General features: G+C 39.7%; 1 protein-coding gene across 2 annotated transcripts in view; it reads left to right on the plus strand.

Moving 5' to 3' along the window:
• The window catches only part of Kcnab1 (potassium voltage-gated channel subfamily A regulatory beta subunit 1), a 418,900-nt gene that overhangs the window by 289,804 nt on the left and 107,340 nt on the right, over positions 1 to 21,756 (plus strand). For both annotated transcript variants that reach the window (XM_003476307.5, XM_023560240.2), the window contains exon 2: positions 2,033 to 2,076. In XM_003476307.5, coding sequence (XP_003476355.1) covers positions 2,033 to 2,076 — 44 coding nt within the window. The remainder of the gene's footprint in view (positions 1 to 2,032; positions 2,077 to 21,756) is intronic.

A 21,756-nucleotide genomic window follows, 5' to 3' on the forward strand; every position in this document is an offset into this window, starting at 1 on the left:
ACAACACAAACTTATACAAATACAAGGCTGAAGTAACCCTCACCTCCCCTGCAGGGCTCCCAAAGATCCTCACAGTAGGACAAACCTACTACACTGTGAAGGTATGCTCATCTAACTGTCCCCCTGGGTTCCAGGTTCCTGGAGAAACACTTACACCTTGTCCCTCTCTTTATCCTCACGATCATGTGTACTACCTGGTGATCTCTCTTTGTGCATTTACTTTCATTAGTGTGGACTGTTTCTACCTGGAATAAGAAGTTACTCACTTTCAAACTTTTATTGTGTTTTTCAGTTTAGTATTTTTTATGTTAGATTTTATTTTAGATTTTTATCCTCTCTACTACACAACTTTTGCTCTAGATTCCTTGTTTAAAATCAGTGGGGTGTTAGACGACAAAGAAAAGCCTTCTGGCAGTGTATCTTGTAGATTTCTTTCTTTTTTTTTTTTTTTTGTCTTTTTCCTTTTTATCGGTACCAGGGATCAAACTCACAACTGCCTGCTTGCAAGGCAGGCGCTTATGCCGCTGAGCTAAATCCCCAGCCCCTAACCTGTAGATTTCTGAGACATGACTCAAAAAACAGTTCTTAATACCATTATTTTGATTAGAGCAGTTCAGTTCTTTTTTCTGCTATTTACTAGTTCAAGACGTTTTTCAAATGTATCTTCATAGAAGTTTTTTTCCATCTGAAAATACCCAGTGAATGGTAAATTTAGTACCTTATTTGTTAGAGGTCATCAGCATTAGGGAGCAGCGCATCACTACTCCTTCGAATTACTATGCAACATGTTAGGACCCATTATCATAGCTGTCCCCACACTGGTGATGAAGGGCACCTGCATCATCTTTCTATCTTATTCATTAAAAAAATTGAATTCCAGCAAAGAAAAAGTCATTTTCCCCAAAATCACCCAAGTCCCCCCACCCTGGGTCTTTCAACTCTGTCCACTGTGGTGAAAATCTTAGCTGTGCTATGAAACTACAAGTGTTACATAGGAGGCATTTTATAAATAACAGCAATAAACAGGAGAAACAACTATGATGCAAGCATGAGAGCACTGGTTCCTAACTCTGAAGAGCCAAAGCTGATGCCAGTGGAGGAGAATGCGGGGAAGTGAACAAAGCTGCTAACTGAAAAGTCTGAGGTAGACATGGGTGGGGACTTGCATTCTTACAAGAGTATCTGCCGGGAGAGTGAGGGGTGTACCTTTCCCAGGATTACAATAACTCCAGCTTTGTCTTCTCAGTAGGGAGTTCTACACTAATTGTATGGCGCATCTTCTCCCCAAGAATTTGGTTTCTTGTGCAGCAGGCAGAAAAATAGATTGAATCTAGATTTCCACACAGACTCCTAGGCAAGCAATATTAGCATTCTTAGCTCTATTTACACAGCAAGTGTATATTTATTTTCCTTAATCAACTTTTGGGGACAAAAAATGGAGAGAAAGAAAGAAAACAACCTTTTTTTTTTGTTATCGAGAATCAAACTCAGAACTTCACACTTATCAGGCAGGTGCTGAGCCACTGAGATAAATCCCTAGTGAAAAACTATTTTTAAAAGATTCCCTAATCCTCCTGTGGCAATTTCAGCTTGCCTTGTATTTTTTTAAAAAAAAATACGCTATAATTAACATATCATAAAGTAGCTTTGTATTTTTCTTCTGTTGGAAATAATCTGCTTCAGAAGTCAGTTTAATTAAGTTCCTACTGTGTGTCAGGCCTTGTGGTGAATTATGAATGGTTGGATGGTGGATAAAGTAAAGTTCCTTGCCCTGGAGGAACTCATATGCTAGGAGAGAAAAAGGCCATGAATGTGTAAACAGATTAATAAGGGATAATTTGGGTCTCTATGGACCATTTTGTTGTTGAGCAAATTTTGGGCTTCTCAATAGTGAAATGATGAGGAATGAGAGAATCCACAAATGGCTGTCACTACCTCCATTCTTGTCAAGAAAGATGCACTGTCAATGGTTAAATGTGTGTAGTTTTATCTGAGGAAGAAATGACCATGTGTTGCTTTGTTTTTATTCTAGAAATCTTGGAAAGTCAGGACTCAGAGTTTCTTGCTTGGGTCTTGGTAAGTACTTGGGGGTATCATACAGGGTGGGTGAGAAGGCGGGAGACTGGGGGGACACCAGAGGGTGAATGAGGCACAGATCTGGCCCAGTCATCACCCCACTTCCTGTCCCAAGCCTTTCCCTGGGAGAAACCAACCTGTCCCTCCCTAGGCCGAGAAGCCACTGTGCTGCTAGGGCCTTGTAGAGGTTCATCAAGTAATTTGAGTGTTTTCTACCTGTCCTTATTCTCCTTTCACCTGATTTCCTCACTTATTTTCCTATTTTGTTGTACATTTCATATATTTATCTTACCTGCCTTAAATACTTGGGGCGACAAGGTGAGGCACACAGACATACGTATACATACGTTGATATACATTAAAAACTAAAGATTTGTATTCCTAGGAATGTATCTCAGTGGTAGAGCAATTACATAGCATGTATGACGTCTTGATTTGATCACTAGATTCTAAAATACTGTTATTCTTCTGAGGAAAGGTAAATATGTAAGGAGAACTAAGTAAAGATGGCAATTCTAATGGCATAAGATTGAATCAGAAACAGCAAAATCCTGAGTTATGAGACCTGGGCAGACATGAGACTTCCAGCTGGCCTCCAGATGTGAGAAAAGACTGCCTGGGCATCTGGGCTGTTCAGAGTCATCACAGCTATGCCTGTGGTCTAAGAGAGTCTACAGCAGAGCGATAGCTGAGGAAGCAGTGAAAACTGGTCAAAAGCTCTGTAGGTAGAACCTGAAATTTTTTTCCCATTGGGTTCTATGTGGAAAGTGGGGAGAAGGAGAAAACTGAATGCTGACTAAGATATTTTTTTTTTGCCTGAGCAGCTGAAAGGATGGAGTTTCTATTAAATGAGACATGGAAAAAGATGGAAAGAGACTGGGAGATTGGTTTAAGACGTGATAACTTTCAGGTATTGGACACACAAGAAAACTTGTCAAACAACTAAAAAGGCAAATAAATACAGTTTAGAAGCAAGTTCTAGACTAGGAGATCAAATTTGGTTGTCATTAACTTGTAGATGCTGTTTAAGACACGATACACTGAGATGAAATCTTGAAGGGAGTGAGTAGAGACAGTATAGAAACTAATGCACATGGTCCAAGACCTAAGGTTTCTAACACTATAAATTGGGAAGAGACACAAAACTGAAACTAACCAGTCAGTGTGAGAACAGATGAATCTGGAAAAAAGAGAGTCCTGTAATCCAAGTAAAGAAAACATTTTGAGAAGGACAGAGTGACCAGCAGCAAGTTCTGCTCATAAATCAAGAAAGATGAAGCTTGCCATGGTTTGTATCTATATGACCCCAAGTGCCCCATGCAGTCATAGACAAGGCTTTGGGAAGATCATTGAATTATGGAGGCAATATAGTTCAATGTGACATTAGGAGAAGGGGCTTGGTTGGAGGTTGATCCCTGGGGGAATGATCTAGAAGGATATAGTTTCTATACCAGTTTGTCCCTTCTCTCTTTGCTTCCTGATCACCATGATATAAGCAGCTTCTCTCCCCCTTGACCTATCATGCTGTTTCTGCCTGCTGAGCATGGACTGAATCTGTGGCCCAAAATAAGCCTGTCCTCCTTTAAGTAGTGGCTGTTGGTTATTGAGGCTCAAGGACAGAGAAAGTGACTAGTACAAGAATCAAGAATTGTTAAGTTAGCAACATGGAAACCACTGATGACTTCTGAACAGATCAGTCTTAGTGGAGTAGTGGGGGCTGAAACATGATTGGATTGAGCTCCGGGGTACTGGAAAGAGAAAAGTGGAGATTACTCTTTTGATGACTGCTATAAAGAGAAGTGGAGCATCAGAGTACTGAGCAGGTAAGGGCAGTCAGCAAGGTCACCTTTGCCCTTCAAAGAAATGATGGCACATTACGCACCAGTGGCAAATCCTTTGAAAAAGAATACAGCCAAGGTGGAAAGATGAATATCAAGAGTGAATTCCTCAAGGACAGAAGAAAGCAGCATGAAAAAATATAGAGTTTATGCATGGGTTTTGAGTTCAATAGGAGAGCTGGGAGACTGGTGGTGAGCTATCTTGTTGAGGTTCTCTTCTATTGTCATTATTTTACCAGTGGAGACCAGAAGTGAGGTCATCAGTTGTTAGTGAAGATCAGCAGAAAAAGGGAAAATGTAGGAAGTAGGGGAATGAGTCTACATGGTGCTGGCTGGCCAGTCTGCTCAGGACCCGCACTAGTGCGCATGAAATGAGATCCTCTGTATGGTGGTGGGCCTTGTCATCAGTCATGTCCAGCTGTACAGGTTCAAGCAGGGTCTTTACAAGATAAGATTTCAAAGCACCTGGGGACTTCTGGAGGGCAGCTGGTATTGCAAGAGTGCACCTCGGGCTTTCAGTGACTAGAGAGGAGAATGAGGACAAGAGCCAGGAAAGTGGACCAGGAGCTAAAATGAAGCCACTAGACAATGAAAAGTGGCTAGGCCCAGTGAACTGTACTTTCTGGAGGGACCAAAGGACTTTGGAATAAGAACATTAAAGACAGAAAGTTGGAAGGATAAAAAGTAGTGACTAGAAATATGAGTGCTTGAAATTGAGGTGATGGAGGGGTTCGGTTATTGGTAGTGACAAATTTCGGGTATTTCCATTAGAAGGAAGTGTCTAAAGTTTGCTTACGACAAGGTCAGTGGCAAAGAGGGTCAAGAAATTAACAGGTGAGGATGCAGTGAAGGATCATCTTCGAAGATATTAAGATTACTAAAAAATGTCCCAAATTAATGTGGGTGACATTGGAGACATCAGAACCCAATTATGTAAATTTTAAAATATACAAATTAAGAAAATGTAAACTAAAAAATATTCTTAAAAATCATTGACTGATTTTGTTCCAAGTCAGTTAACCACAGTAGAAAACAGTCATAAGTGCATGGTCAATAAATGCATAGAAAACTCAACCAAAAACCTTTGAAACTCAGATGCCCAGAAATGCCATATGTAAATGAATCTCCAGAAGGCAGACAGCAGTTTATTCCCTTGCTTGTTTTAAAACTCAAGATATGTGAGCTATAAGCATATTACTGAAGTTTTAAATAAACAAAGCATCGAATCCTGATTTGAGCTTTGGGTTTCCCTGAGAGCCTGAACACTTGTGATAAGGCACTGGGTAAAAATAGGAGGAAATAGGCAGCTCATGGGACAGACTGGCTTCATTCAGAGCAGGTAACGAGGCTTGACAGCTTGAATGAAGGCTCCTTTGAGCGCTTTTCTGAGCTACCTCTGTAAGCCGGAGGAGACAAAATATTCACAGGAAGGAACAATGTACCGGCTTCAGATAATTTTCCAGGCTCTGAGACCCCAGCTGTCAGATCCAAGTAGAGCTGGACTTAACGGCTACAGAGTTGGAATATCAGTTCAGTCATGGCCTGTGATCCACTGAGGCTTTGGAAATGACATTTTAAAATGTCCAGGCATCAAAAGACTACAAATGTCTTTTATTGAAGTACTTTGAAGATCAGAGTTAAAGCTAACAATTCTGACTTCCTCCTCTACTAGAGAAGACAGTCTAGGTCTTTCTTGCCCTGCCAAGCTTTCTTTTGATAAACAAAGACCATGTGTCATCCACTCCTAGTAGAATGTGTCTTATAAGAAGAGAATTCAGTCACTCATTCATTCTTAAGCAAACACTTACGAAGACAGGCTTTGAGATGGTTCGCAAAGAATTCTAAGATGAACATGGCATGGGCTGTGCTCATAGTGCATGCAGTTCTGCATGCAAAAACAAACTGACAGTGTATGTGACTGATGCTACAAAGGAGAGTACGGGATAAATCAAGCATGGGGAAGATTCCCTGGAGCGTCCATGAAGTTCCACTTAACTGAGGCTTGAAGGAGAGTCCAGTACAGAAGGAGAGCAATGGGTTAAAGCAGAGGAAATATACAAACAATGCCCAGAAGGAGATCCCACATGAGGAGAGGTGGGGGATGCAGTCATGAAATAGAGCGAGGTACACATGCAAGGCACTGGGGGCGGCAAGGAAGCAGGTGGAAAAGGAGGCAAGGCCTGGTCCCAAGGGCCCTGTCCACCTGGCCAAGGCACTTAGCTTTTGTCCTCTTTTTGTCCTGGTGTCCCTCCAGTCCTACAGTCCCAGGTTCTTAGGAAATACTTGGGATGTGAAGCAGAGACAAGGATGTACCTTTTCCCAACCCCCTCCTGCCATCCGCCCCAGTTTCCATCAGATAGTCCCACTCTTTCTTCATATTATGTACTTTTAACAATAGATTATTTTTAGAGCAGTTGTAGGTTCACGGTAAAATGGGAACACAGTACAGTTTCTATATGCCCCCCACTCATAATCTCCTCACTATCAACATCCCCACCAGAGTTGTGCATTTGCCAGTCAGTAAACCAACACTGACACAGCATTGTCACTGAAAGTCCGTGTTTGACCTTAGGGTTCACTCTTGGTGTTATATAATCTATGAGTTTTAACAGATGTGCAGTGGTATGTATCTACGACAGAGCCACAAAGAGGAATTGTGTTGTCTCTCAAATCCTCAGTGTTCTTCCTATTTATTCCCCTTATCTTTTAGAAACTACTGATTTTATTATCCCCTTAGTTTTACATTTTTCATAACGTCGTCTAGTTGGGGTCATATGGCATGTAGACTTTCAAGACTGGCTTCTTTCCTATAGATAAGTCTCTAAGTTTTCTGTTTGTCTTTTTTTAATTTAAAGAAAGAAAGAAAGGAAAATTTTAAAAATAGGAAAAAAACGAGAAATAAGTAGAATACAGATTTCAAACAAAATTAACATCATAAGATTGCTAGTTGATACATTACATATTGTCATAGTTGTTAAAGTTACAAAATCAAAGCATAAAAAATGGCTAGACACTCAAATATTGACAGGGAAAACTCCTCTGTTCAATGATCTAACAGAAGTTTAGTTATATGGTTATCTGTCTTATACACTACATACCGTTAGAACATTTAGAGCACTTTCCTTCCCTTTCACTTTTACAATATCTACTGTACCTTTTGGATCCCATTATTCTCTCAGTTCTTATTATTTTTTACACTAGAGAGACAATGTGATATTTACTAATGTGAGTTTTACTTATTTCACAAGGAGGACATTCTCAATTTGCCTCCATTTAGCTATAAAGGCCTCAAGATCATCCTTTTTATACCTGAATAGTATTCCATTGTATAAAAATACCACATTTTTTTCATCCTCTCTGTGGTTGATGGGCATTTTGGTTGTTTCCAAGATTTAGCTATCACAAACTGTATTGCTATGAACATGGGTGCAGATATATCACTGTGACATGACCTTTTCATTTTTTCTGGGAAAATACCCAGGAGAATTGGCTGGATTGAGTGGCACTTCTAATTTTTTAGAACTTTTAATTTTTGGAGGACTCTCCAAACTGATTTCCACAGTGGTTGCACCAGTCTGCACTCCCACCAACAGTGGAGAAGTGTTCCTTTTTCCCTACATCTTCATCAACATTTGTTATCAGTTGTTTTCTTGATGGCAGCCATTCTGTCCGGGGTGAGATGAAATCTCAATGCTGTTTTAATTTGCATTTCTCAAATGATCAGTGATGGTGAAAATTTCTTCATATATTTATTTGCCATTTGTATATCTTCATCTGAGAAATGTGTGTTCATCTCAGATGCCCATTTTTGGAGAAGGTCTTTGAATTTGAGGGGCTTGATGTTTTTCAGTTCTTTATATGTTCTGGATATAAGTTCTTTGTCTGAGGAATTATTGGCTAAAATTCTTTCCCATTTCCCATGTGGATTTTCTTTTCACTTTGTTGGTGATTTCTTTTGAAGTACAAAAATTTTTTAGTAATATGAGATGCTAGTTGTTGATTCTTTGAAGTATTTCCTGTTCGGTTTGCATTTTATTTATGAATTCTCTCCCTATCCCTATGTTTCCAAGATTTTTACCTACCCTGTCCTCCAGTAGATTTAGTATTTCTGTTTTAATATTTAGATCCTTAATCCATTTTGACTTTAGTTTAGTGTATAGTGATAGGCATGGGTATATTTTCTGTCTTCGTCATGTGGAAAGCCAAATTTTCCAACACCATTTATTAAAGAGGCTATCTTTTTTTTCCAGTGAACATGTTTAGCCCATTTGTCAAATATAAGGTGGCTGAATGTCTTTGTAGTTGTGTTTACATCTTTTAATCTATTCCATTGATCCTCAGGTCCATTTCTTTGTCAGTACCATGCTGACATTTTTACTGTGGTTTTGTAGTAGTTTCAAATCAGGAATTGAGATGCCTCCTGTCTTGCCCAGAATCGCCTTTAATATTCTAGGTTCTTTCCATTTCCAGATGAATTTTAGGAATATTTTCTCTAGATCTGTAAGGTGTGTTAATGGTATTTTGATTGGGATTACATTGAATCTGTATAACGGTTTTGGGAGTATGGCCATATTCATAATGTTGGTTCTTCCTAGAGCCAAGAGCAAGGAATATCCTTCCATTTTCTAATATCCTCTTCAATCACCTTTTTTAGAGTAGTATAACTTTCAGCATATAGGTATTTTACATTCTTGGTAAGGTTGATTCCTAGGTATTTCATTTTTTTCCAATGCTATTGTGAAAGGCGATACTGCCATAATTTCTCTCTCGGTGAGTTTTTTGTTCGTGTACAGTAATGCTATTGATTTTTGAGTGTTGACTTTGTATTCAGCTACACTGCTGAATTTGTTTACTACCTCTAGTAGTCTTTTAGTGGGGTTTTTAGGGTCTTCCATGTAGAGTATCATATCATCTGCAAATAATGATAATTTAACTTCTTCTTTTCCTATTTTTATTCCTTTTATTTCTCCCTCTTGTCTGATTGTTCTGGCTAATATTTCTAGAACTATATTGAATAGAAGTTGTGAGAGTGGACATCCGTGTCTTGTTCCTGATTTTAGAGTGAAGGTTTTTAGTTTTTGTCCATTTAGTATAATGTTGGCTGTTGGTTTGTCATAGATGGCCTTTATGAGATTAAGGTCAATACCATCTATTCCAAGTTTCTGTAGGGTTTTTGTCATGAAAAGGTGTTGGACTTTATCAAAAGTTTTTTCTATGTCTACTGAGATGATCATGTGATTTTTATTTTTGGCTCTGTTGATGTGGTGTATTACATTTATTGATTTGCATATGTTGAACCATCCCTGCATTCCTGGAATAAATCCCCACTAGTTCATGGTGTATAATCTTTCGGATGATTTGCTGCATATATTTGCCAATATTTTATTGAGAATCTTTGCATCAGTGTTCATTAGTGAGATTGATCTGTACTTCTCCTTTTTGGTTGGGTCTTTCTCTGGTTTTGGTATCAAAGTGATACTTGCCTCCAAGAATGAGTTAGTGAGAACTGCTTCTCTTTCAATTTCATTGAAGAGTTTAATGAATATTGCCTTTAAATCTTCTCTAAATTTCTTATAATTCAGCCGTGAATCCATCAGGACCTGGGCTTTTTTTGTTGTTGGTAAGTTTTTAATCACATTTTTGGATTTCAGTAGTTGATACTGGGTTATTCAAAATTGCTATATCTTCTTGATTGAGCTTTGGTAATTCATATGTTCCTAGAAATCTGTCCATTTCCTCTGTGTTTTCCATTCTATGTGAGTAGAGATTTTCAAAGTAGTTGTTCACTATCTTTTGAATTTCCCTGGGATCTGTAATGATTTCCTTCTTTTCAGTACCTTATTGCATGGATTTGAGTTTTTTCTTTCCTTTTCTTGATAAGGTTGGCCAGGGGTTTATCAATTTTGTTTATTCTCTCAAAAAAATCTTTTTGATTCATTAGTTCTTTGTATTTTTTTTTAGTTTCAATTGCATTAATTTCTGCTCTAACCTTTACAATTTCCTCTCTTCTATGAGCTTTGGGTTTGACTTGCTCTTCCTTTTCTAGGAGCTCGAAATGTAGTATTAGGTTATTTATTTGTGCTCATTCCATTTTCTTGATGTGATTATTTATTGCTATATATTTTCCTCTTAGGGCTGCTTTCATTGCATCTCATATGTTACAGTATGTTGTATCTGCACTTCATTGTATTGTAGGTATTGTTTTATTTCTTCAATTTCATGTGTAACCCACTGGTTATTCAGAAAGTTGTTATTTAATTTCTACATATTTATGCAGGTTTTTCAGGGTTTTTGCCACTGATTTCCAATATTAGTGTGCTATGATCATATATTACACATGGGATAATTTCATTCCCTTTGCATTTAGTTAAGAATGCTTTATGGGATAATATATGGTCTATTTTGGAGAATGCCCCATGTGCAGCTGAGAAGAATGTATATTCTGATGTGGTTGGGTGGAATATTCTGTAAACATCCACTGAGTCCATTTGCTCACAGGTATGATTCAGTTCTGTAATTTCTTTGCTGACTTTTTGTCTAGTTGATCTATCTCTTTGTAACAGTGGGGTGTTAAGCTCTCCTATTACAATTGTGTTCTTGTGTATTTGATCTTGCATGTCCATTAGTATTTGTCTTATATAGTTGGGTGCTCCTGTATTTGATGCATATATATGTATAATTGTTAGTGATTCCTCTTGTAGTTCTCCACTTACAAGTATGTAGTGGCCTTCTTGATCTCTTTTAATCCTTTTAGGTTTGAAGTTCACTTTGTCTGCAAACTGAATAGCTACCCCTGCTTTTTTCTGGGTTCCTATTGCATGGAATACTGTTTTCCATCCTTTGACTTTTAATGTATGAGTTTCTTTTTGAGTCAGATGTGTTTCTTGTATACAGTATATTGTGGGATCTTGTTTCTTGATTCATTCTGTCAACTTACTTCTTTTGATAGGTGAATTGAGCCCATTTACATTTATGGATTCACTGATATATACTGGCTTGACTTTGCCATGTTGTGTTCCGATTGCTGGTTTCCTGCTTTTCTTCCTTGTTTAATTTCTTGTCCAGCCTGGTGGTTTCTTTCTGTTGTTGTTCTGGAAATTGTGGTAATTTTTACCTCTATCTAGCATGTCTTTCAATACTCTTTCTAGGGTTGGTTTGCTGGGCATGAATTTTTTCAGTTGTTCTTTGTTATGGAAGTATCTTGTTTCTCCATTAAATTTGGATGAAAGTTTTGCTGGGTACATCTGGGTTGAAAATTGTTTTCTTTCAAGGCTTGAAATGGCTCCCTCCAAGCTTGTCTTGACTTTATAGTTTGTGCTGAAAAGTCTGCCATGATTCTAATGAGCTTTCCTTGATAGGTGAGTTGTGTCTTTTCTCTAACAGCTTTTAGTATTCTGTTTTTATGCCGCATGTCTGGGATCTTAATTATTATATGTCTGGGTGTGTATTTTTGTTGGTTGTGATTGTTTGGTGTTCTATATGCCTCACTTATCTGCATATCAGATTTTTTCCCCATGTTTGGGAAATTTTCTGCTATTACTTCTGTGAATAGTTTCTGCTATTACTTCTGTGACACATATTAGTCTTATACTGTTTCTCTTGGCATCATCTTGAAGCTGTTGGATTGTCATTTCATGCTGCTTTGTTGTTTTTAAAAGTTCTACCCTTTCATGATTGCTATCTGCGATCCTGTCCTCAAGGTCTGAAATTCTCTCCTCAGCTTCATTTAAACAGTTTTAAAAGCTTTCAATGGAATTTTTTGCTTCTTGGATATCTCTTTGAATTTGTTTCATGGATTCTGCTTATTTCTGCATTGTTCATTCAAAGTTCCAATCAATTTCCTGTGCTCCTGTATTTTTTCATCTATTTCTTCTCTAACTATGTTGAGCAACTCATTTACTAAGGTTGTTATTTCTGTCTTTACGTAAGACAATATTTCTAATTAGATTTCCTCTATAGCCTCATGAATTTTTTTCTTTACTTTATTTTCTATCTTTTCAGAGATTTCTGGTGTATGACTTTTAAAGTCCTCTATTTCAATGTCGCCTCTGCATGCTCCTTTTGGACTAGATGTTTGAGATGGCTTTTTGCCTTTTCATTTTGTCATTTTCACCTTTTGGGTAAATATTTGGTCTTTCAATCCCACTAGTCTCAACTGTCGGTAGTGTGTGTCTTAGGGTCCTACTGTGTGGTTGATGTTTGTCTGGTTGCTGAGTACCACAATAAAGAGGAGGGTCAGTCACCTGAATTCTTCCTGCAGGGCCTGTTGGGTGAGTCCTACATTCTTTCTGGGCTAACTAGCCTAGAAGTATTGATGTAGGTCAACTTAGTTCTTGCTTTTGCTATGTCTTCAAGTTGTTACAGGTCACCAGATCTCCCTGTCTATAGTGTTCATGTCAGCTGAGGCCCTACTGCATCACTGGGGATCTCATAAGCTCTTTTGATTTTCTCCAAATCGGGGAAGGCCTTATTGGCACACTCCTCAACCTGTCTGATGTTCTCAGTGTGGAGCAGAGGATTATTTACTCTCTTGCCAGGTTTGCCAAAGTCTTACAGTTGGAGGGAGTTTCATTTCCACTCCTATTTACCCATGGAAGACCTCTATTTTAGGGGCAAACTTACCACACTGACTGGAGCCTGGTCTCTGAGGTCTTTTGTTTGGGTGAGGGATTCCTGAGTCTCCCATCCAACTAGCATGGTAACCCGCTGTAATCCAAGGTTCTCGGAGAAGGGGTTGGATCCAAAGATCAACGCCATTACCGAGGTGGTAGTAAGGAGGGTCCAAGGCCTGCCGGGCCAAAGGGCAAGCCGCGGTGGCAGTTTGAGGCAGCTCAGTTGTTCCCAGCTCTCTCTTTGTCTTTTTATAGGTTAGCAATTCATTTCTTTTAAGAGTTTTACATTACTAAAGGTGGTGTTCTTTGCCTCCAAAAACATTTAAAACCTTGCTCTAGCCTATGGAGAGCCATTGAAAAACTTGAATCTGGAGTAGGTTATGATCAAGTGTGTTACAATCACTTTTCTGGCAGAAATTCAGACTAGAGGGAAAATGATTGAGGCTAGAGACAGGAAAATTAATTATGAGTCAATGACTATTTTGCAGAGCACTTTTAGATTCACACAAAACAGAAGATCGTTTCCACATACCTGTCTCCAAACTTACACGGCTTCCCCATTTCAACATCCTCATCAGAGTACTGCGTTTGTTGCAGTCACTGAGCCTTGAGTGTATGGGGAAGATGTTACAAAGATTCCAGGGCTAGGAATGTGTCACCCTAGCACTTTCCTAGAGTATACCAGGCCCTGGATTCCATTCCCAGGAGAAGAAAAACAATGTTAGTGTAAAACCACTCCACCCTAAATGAACCTGATCTCAGAAGCCAAGCAGGACTGGTCATGGTTAGTGTTTAAATAGGCCAGAGGCTCAACATCAGGGATTATCCTGGAGTCTATCACATACACCCAGTGACATGGAGCCTGGGGCCAGGTTTTGGCACCCAGAGCTATCTCAATCCAGTTCCCACTTCTGCAGTTTGAAAGGAGCAACTGCGCACACTTGGAGCAATGAAGCCATGAGACACAGTATTCAACACCCTGAAGATACTGGCAGGTGGAGAAACTGCACTGAGTCTCTGGAAAGGTTTTTCTCCTCCACTCTTGCTGCCCATTGAAGTAACCCATGGTACTTTGAAAACTGCAGATACCCAGACCTTCTGGATATGGCACTTCCGATGCAGGTGTCTTCAAAAAGCTGGAGCAGAGGCGCTATGGGGGCTGGAGCCTGTTATCCTGAGCAGATGGAAAAAGATGGAGAAACGTGCGGTTGCCATCTGGAGAGTCAGCCCCAAGTGGCCATGATTCTCACCAATTTGGTGACTGCTGCATGCAGACTTGGAGTAATTTCCACTTGACCTGGAGTTTTCCAAGACGGGAATCAACCCAGCTTGGGGTTGGCCTGGGGGCTGGCCTTGGGGCTTTTCTGAAGCCAAAGTCAAGGAGATGATGCTCCTGCCATCAGGACCCCAGTTTTGCCTTATGCCCTCTCCTCACCAATGCAACCTAGAGCAGACTGTGAATCTTGAGAATGAACTTTGTGGACTCTTTTTTAATATGTTCAATATGTGCAGAATGTACTTCTGGCTCATTTCCCTCTGCCTTAGGGATGTTCTCACTGTGCTAAATATTTTGACACTGGGAGAACATGACATTAAATATTTAACATAGACGGTATTTTTATGACACCCCTCATGGTTCCCATTTTTGTTGCTAAGGCCGCTGTAAACTAGCCCCCTCACCTATTATAACAAGAATAAGTCATATGTATTTATAAAGTGCTCTAGGCACTTGAGAGAACATTTTAAAGGTGTAATTTCTTCCCTTAAAGAGTTTAACAGTATTTCTACATAATTCAAAGAGAGTGAATTATTTCAAGACCAAAATACCCACAGAATTTAAGTGGCGCATGAATATTAAACACACAACAAGAGAGTTTTAGGATTGTCACTCTTCCTGGAAAGTCTAACTGAAATAAATGCCATGTTGCATACATATTAAAAATAAGAAGGCACTTGTAATTTTACAAAATGAGATTTTAAGTGTGTATATAATGGCTAAAATACTTCTTAAGAATTGCTGACAAGTTGGTTGCCATCTAAATTACCAGTGGCTGCTGGTCATTTGCCTTTTCTCATAAGAGTCCATTAGCAGCAAAGACACAGCTAAGTTCTGAGAGTGGTAACCTGATGCTCCAGAGTGTCTGAATTGGGCACAAAAGACAACTTGAGGATAAAAAAGAAGAATTTGTGCAGAGGAGATTATTCAAAACCATGTGCAGACAGGCGGATGCACACCCTTCTCTCATCTCCCTTGGTACAGTTGCAGAAGGATGAGTGGAACTCATTTGCTAATGCGTGATTCACAATGAAACAAATGGTCAAAAAACCATCAGGCATGAGGTCAGAAGGCCCTCTCCTATCAAAATATGGGCAACTTGTCAGAACCCATGGCAATTTTTCAGCAAAGTCTCACTAAAGAACAACACAATCATGAAAGAATTAGTACTTGCAGGCAAAAACTCCTTTACAGATGAGGAAAACAGTCAGAAGGAGGGGTGTGCCTTGTCTAAGACCAGCAGTAGAGATGGAGAATCTCTGTTTCTCCCCTTCACCCCTCCACCAGCATCCTTGCCCCACAACCCCATCAACTTCTGCCTCCAGTGCACCCAGCAACTCCTATCACTCGTGTCACTTCACATACCGGACTTCTTTTCCTTCTTAATAAGAGGACAGTTGCAACAGACGTACCAGACTCTCCCAGCTCTAACAGTTGGTGGTGTGCACAAGGGAAAATTCAGTGTCACTCCTGAGTCTGTGTGGGTTTCAAACTAGAAACTGTTGGAAGATGAATGGGTCCTGACAGTCCTCTCTGAAGATAGGGTACACTATGACTAACAAAGCTCCATAGACAGATGGGGGCCAGAATCTGTGTATTGATCCATGATCAAGTGTGCTTACCCTATGAGATTTCAAAATAAGAGTGAAATTGATCATGGGCAATTTCTTTTTTGTATACTTGCCCTGATTGAAGCTTGTATGAGTCAGTTTTCCTGTGAATAAGACACAGTGCTAGATGCCTTCATTTTAAAGGGGAAGAGGTTCACTGTGGTTCACAATTTCAGTGAATTCAGTCCATAGTTAGTATGCTGAAAGGCAGAAATGACACAATGGGAAGGCCTGGCAGGGGAAAGCTGCTCACATCAGGGCAACCAGGAAGCAAAGAAGAAAGGTAGAAGCCAGGGGCAAAAATACACTCTCTCAGTTCATCTCTTCAGTAACTTGCCTTCTTTGACCTGGTCCGAGCTCCGAACGGCACAGACAGCTTTGAAGAGTACGCTAATCCATTGGTGAGCATAGCACCCAAATCATTCAATCATCCTTCAGAAATGTCGCCCTTGAACATGAGGTTTTTGAGGGACATTTTGGACATAAACCTTAACAAAACAGCTGACAGCTGTGTTTTCCTCCATCACATTCCCTCCTCAACACATCAGGTAGTTCCTCATAGCTCCTATACTCCAAGAAGCAGCCTGACTAAGGCACATGTTATACATGTGCAAGTAGATTCATATTGGACACTCTTAGTTTGCCTTGTGCACTCTTTTACATTGAGATCATTTTTCTACACATTATACATCAAAAAATCAACTGAAAGCTTGGTAATTTCAGTCAACAATTAATTTGAGAGAAATCAGTGGGCTTCGGACTTCTGGGAGAACATGGTGGATAGATAACAGCAGCTACAGAGGCTCTCTGAGATAGCCAGCTTAGATTCCAGGAATGGTGCGGTGTGAGGAGTCCTAAGCAGGGGGAGATATACCCTGCTGACCCAGGAACGAACTAAGCTGAAAGAAACCAATTGGAAATGCAATCCCGGTGCTATGACTGGAACAGCTAAAGTCTCAGTGTCGTCACAGGAACTTGCGCCTCTGGAAACTGGCTTGAATTTCCTGCTGCTGCTGCTGCTGCTGCATCTGAATCGGCACAGCAAGGATAGGGATGCGAAAGCTCTGAGAGTGGGAATTGGTGAACTGAATTGAGTGCAGAGCTGGCGGGGAGCCCTGCATTGACCTGCAGTGAGTGACAGGAACAGGGACCCTTCCATAGACTAGGAGGCTCCAACAGAGGACATTCTGGGACCAGGAAAACTAGCCAGAACAGGACGCTGCAGTGACTTCAGTCACATATTCCCCTCTCAACTGGGATTGGTGGGGAGCACTTGACCTGGGTGAGGCCGCAACTAAGACCCAGTAGGCTAGCCCAAACCAGGTCCCTGTGCCTGGCAGTGCACCTAATGCAGTGAAGCCTTCAGCAGATTGACTAACCTGGAGGGGCGGGCCCAGCATAGGCTACCCAGGTCCACGTCTACTGAGTTCACTGCAGTGGGTGGGAATATCTAGCCAGCACACTTCAAACAAACTGTAACCGACAAAGAAAGAAACTGGGCCTCCTATATACGCTTGTATGGAAGGAACAAAAAGTATGGGAAGAGGGAGCAACAAGAAAGGGTCCTCAGTCCCCAATCCTGAGAATACTGATCCAGGAAATGTAAATGCAAAGGAGAATAAGGACAAAAAACATGCAATATCAGGCACGGCACCAATAGACATAAAGCGATATCTCCGGGACCTCATAGACAAGTTCAAAAGTGAAGTATTGAACCAAGTAAAGCAAGATATAAGTAGAATAGTTAAAGAAATGCTAAGCACCTCCCAAGAAAAAACAGATGGTAGAATGGAAGAACAGAAAAAAGAGGGAGAATTTTTTGATGGAGAAAATAGAGAAAACATAGAATACATGAAGCAGGTTCAAAGAGATTACCAGGAAACTAAAAACTATTGAAAGCTGACATAACAGCTTGAAACAAACTAAGGATAGATTATCTGAACTGGAGGACAGATTTGTAATGTGGGACCATGAAAGGGAAAACTTCTTAAAAATAGCAAGGAAACAAGGAGTAACAATACAAAGACTAGAAGATGATAAGAGGATCTATAACTTAACATTAAGAATGTAAAGGAAGAAGCAGGGATACAAACAAATGAACTGCAAAGGCTATTCACAGAAATAATCAAGGAGAACTAGGGGAATTAGCAACCACCAGTTCAACTCTACAGAGAATACTGCAGGATATTCTAAAAGAGAAAAATATCAAGATTCCAGAAACAGTGGCAGAGAGGCCACAATAAATGGAGCAGAAAGCAAAATGAAGAAGATAAACTGACAACTAATGACAGAAAAAGTGCTCAACAGAAATGAGGCAGAGAAGTTTGGATGGTATGAACAGATATTTTGGAGGAAACAAGACATCATAATAGCTAGTGCTGATTTAATATCATCTTGTTTTGAAGTCCCATCAAGCTTTTATTCTTAAGATGGGTCTTAAGATGTTGTATCTTATTGGATTTTATTATAGGTGATTATATAAACAAAAACTTTTATAGACAAGGAGATAATACAAAAACCATTGTTCATTTTCTGTTAGTTGGTTCTAAATACCCTGTCATACTATCATTCTCTTGAATGGTTTTACATTGTCTTGATATGTTTGATGTTACAGTATATGAAGTTATACTCAAAGATTTCAAGGAAAGACACACTATGGTAACTACTTTTATGTCGGGATATCTTGTGGTGAAACAGTATTTTGCTTAAATGGTTATGTTCTGACCTGTGCTGTTTTGTTGTTATGTCCTCTTTTAGCTCAATCTCCTTTTTTTATTATTTATTTTTGTATTTTTATCTCTTTAATTAAGAGAAAAATAAATAAAAATAGCAGAATATATTATAGTAACCCACTTTGATTTCCTATTAACTTGATTTGAAACCTTGTATTGCTCTCACCATCTTGTTTTGACTGATTTTACTTGATTCTGTTTTGCTTGATAGTACCAAGTTTGAGAGTATAGGCAACAACTGTGAAGACAATAAGATTCTCTATGATGCCCATTCTGGTCTGACTATTATCTTCTTTTGAAGTCCTGTAATGTCTCCAGTGTTTTGGTTTTATTGGTTTTGTTCTTTACTGTTTTGTTCAATTTTATTATAACTGAGGATACAGGCCATTCTTTTTAAGATAGCAAGAGGCATTATGGTAACCATTGTACCTCATGTAAAAACAATGTATTTTAGCTGTTCTGTTTTTACATTATGTACTATGTCCATCCTTTCGATTTGACTGACTCTGTTTTGTTATGTCACATTTGGTTTTATTCTCTTCAAAAAAAAAAAAGTAATAAAACCCAAAATGTGTAATTGTCATTGTAAAAAAGAGAGGAAAAGAAAGTGCTCTAAAGGATACAACTGCACATATATTTAAGCATAAAAGATAGATAACCATATTACTGAGTTTTTGTTGGATCACTGAACAGAACTGTTTGCAGTCTCACTGTTTGAATGTCCACCTTATTTGCTTTAATTTTGTAACTTGAACTATTTCTAAGATGACAATATGTAATCTATTAACTAGTGATTTCCTACTGTTTTTTTTTGAAATTCTGTATAGCTTGTACCCTTTTCCTGTTTTTTTTTCTTTTTCTCCTTAAATAAAATTTTAAAAAATTAATTTGAGCTCTTTGACAGTGAGACTAAAAAATGAGAGGATCATTTGTGGTGCTATCCCCAACAGGGTGGAAGTTGTGCCTCTGGGAAGATCAAGTGAAGAGTACAGGGTCACAATAGCCACCTTTGCAAAGGCAACATAATGCCTGGAGTGTGACCCCTGTGGATTAATGCATTTCATTGTCTGGACTGTCATACAAGGGCCTTAGATCAGTGGCTGGAGCAGGTCAGGAGCAAAGTCCTAGTTCTTTTCACGTCTTCTGAATATGAGTTAGTCAGAAATCTTCCCAAGTAAGTAAAAAGCTAACTCAGCTCTAATCAATGCAAACTATCAATGTAAGAAAAACTAGATACTTTTAGGCTCACTTAACAGAATTTCTAGGCTCACTTGGACAGAAGATGCATATGGATTGATTAAGGAAGTAGTCTATGCGTCCCATGCTGGTCTGGCCTCCACGTGGGAAGACGGCTGTAGTGACTCTCATTGGCTCATGTGTCTTTTCTTGAACCAGTTGCTGATGGACTTAGATAATCAAGAGCCACTCCAAGCTGGGAAAGAGTTTAAACCCAATCCAGCTGTACTCTGCAGGTAGGAAGAGGATGAATTCTCAAAAGATACTTAAATAATTTTTATCCAAAGAGGGGAAATGGTGACCAACAATAATAAATAGATAACCACCATCAAGAGTAAAGAAAACATTTTCCTGAATCCTGAAAGTTCTTCTCCTTTTAATGCATGTTATCTGAGCTTTTCTTTGACATCAGAGCCATGACCGAAGCTTTAATTTCCCCCAGATTTCTCTGTGGTGTGAGATTTGCACAGAGCTTGGCGGCCAACTCAAGTGCTCCCTGTTTGCCCAGCTGAAAAATTGTCCTTTGTAAGGCCAGTATGTAATCTTAGCTTTATAATATACTCTTTCATCTATCTGTTTGCAACATTCGTCTCGGATCAGTGAGACCTGAGACTCATTTACAAATAAAGGCTTCCTCCTAACACCTGGATAATGAAAGTCTGCAAAGGAGGATGTTCATGAGCATGAAGCTGAAAATACCACTAATGTTCATTTTACATCTGACAACTAATTAAAATGAGGGGAAAAGGCTACCCAACATGAAAGTACAGAACAAGGGAGACGAGGCAATAAACAGAAGCTACATTAGAGCTGGTGGTCTAAGCACAGGGACTTCTGGAGGCTGAAAAGAAGGAAACAGGAAGAGGAACAGACCTGCCTTGCCTCTCCTGACCGGGACTCAGCTTCTTCATCTTCTCAGTCTCTGACCTCCTTCCCCTTCAGCATCTCCTTATGTTCTATAGCACTCTTTCGACATACAGTTAGCAGAAACCACAGCCCACCTGTGTCTTATTCTGTGAGCGTTTCGCAGGCAGAAAATGTAACTCAGTTGTACTGTGAAGCGGTGCTCTTATTTTGTTCATCCACGTGTTCATGGCTTGTGAAAAGATGAAGTAGATTCTGTGCTGGCAAAATAGGAGAGAAGATGGGCAGGAGCCTACCCTCACCCAGCCTACCACAGGGGGCCTGCTTCTCAGGCCGAGCGGATCCTTGGCCTATGTGCCCTCGGAGTACACCTCGCATGTTTAAATTATTTGTTAGTGATAACTTTTTTGGTCTGACTTATTTTCCACTTGTTTTTAAATTCAGAACACATGCCTACAATAAAAAGATGCCCCACGCTCACTTATGGAATGAATAAATAAATGGATGGATGGATGGATGGATGGATGGATGGATGGATGGAACACGGCATAGTCTGCTCAGAGAGAAATAAGCGGTACTTGCAACACACATGGGGGCTTCCTAAGCTACATTTGAGAAAGGATGCCAAAGATTTCCAGGAGAAAAAGCACTACAGGACAAGTAAGATGAGAAGCAGCCAGGATAAAGGGAAAGCAAGGAAAAGAACAGCTAAAAATAATGCAATGGGGATAGAGATCAGAGAGATAGAGGTACAAGACACAGAAGTGGGACGGAGGAAACGACCACCTCTTCCTGGAAAGTGGGGAAAGGTGCCGCTGCATGCAGCCAGACTCTGAAGGATGAGTGGAACTGTCAGCTTGACAGGGAAAAGAGGGCTGAGGACTCCCTACAGTTCACTCAGGTCTCAGCAGCCCCGATGCACTCCAGGCCAGCCATTCGGACTAGAGGTTCCAGAAGGTTCTCTCCCAAGCCCTTTTAGTAGTGATCTTTTGGTTGCTGTGCTGTCCTGCAATTAATAGAATATTTGTCAGCCTTTTCCCTGGCCTAGAGCTTCAGAGCAGGCCATTAAGAGCACTTGCTATTTTGGCCTCATCCTGTGGCATGGTTCTGGGGCAATAAGGGGGTTCAGTAAATACTTTTTAAATAGATTGATAAATTTCAGCAAGAGGACAGGCCCACTTTTACAGAAGATTAACATAACAACATGGTAACTTCCTGCTGAGAGCGCTGACCCGTGTTCAGTGAGCCTATACAGGGAGAGAGTGTGGAGGGCTGTACACTGACAGAGGCCTGAGCAAATTAGCAAAACCAGCTAAAGACACAAAGAAATGTTTTAAAATCCCTAAAATAAAACATCAGGAACAGGATGTCACCATAGAAAGTTATAAACTTTCTTTAAGAAAAAGGACAAATATTAATGGAAAAAATGTTAATGGACAAATAAAACTCAGAGAAATTTGTAGAAAAAAGGAAGAAAAGCAAGAATTTGAAATCAACTATGAACCGAAGTGG

This window comes from Cavia porcellus, unplaced genomic scaffold (assembly GCF_034190915.1).
Source record: "Cavia porcellus strain 051 isolate PalLab524CR breed Dunkin Hartley unplaced genomic scaffold, mCavPor4.1 scaffold_5, whole genome shotgun sequence".
NCBI lineage: Eukaryota > Metazoa > Chordata > Mammalia > Rodentia > Caviidae > Cavia > Cavia porcellus.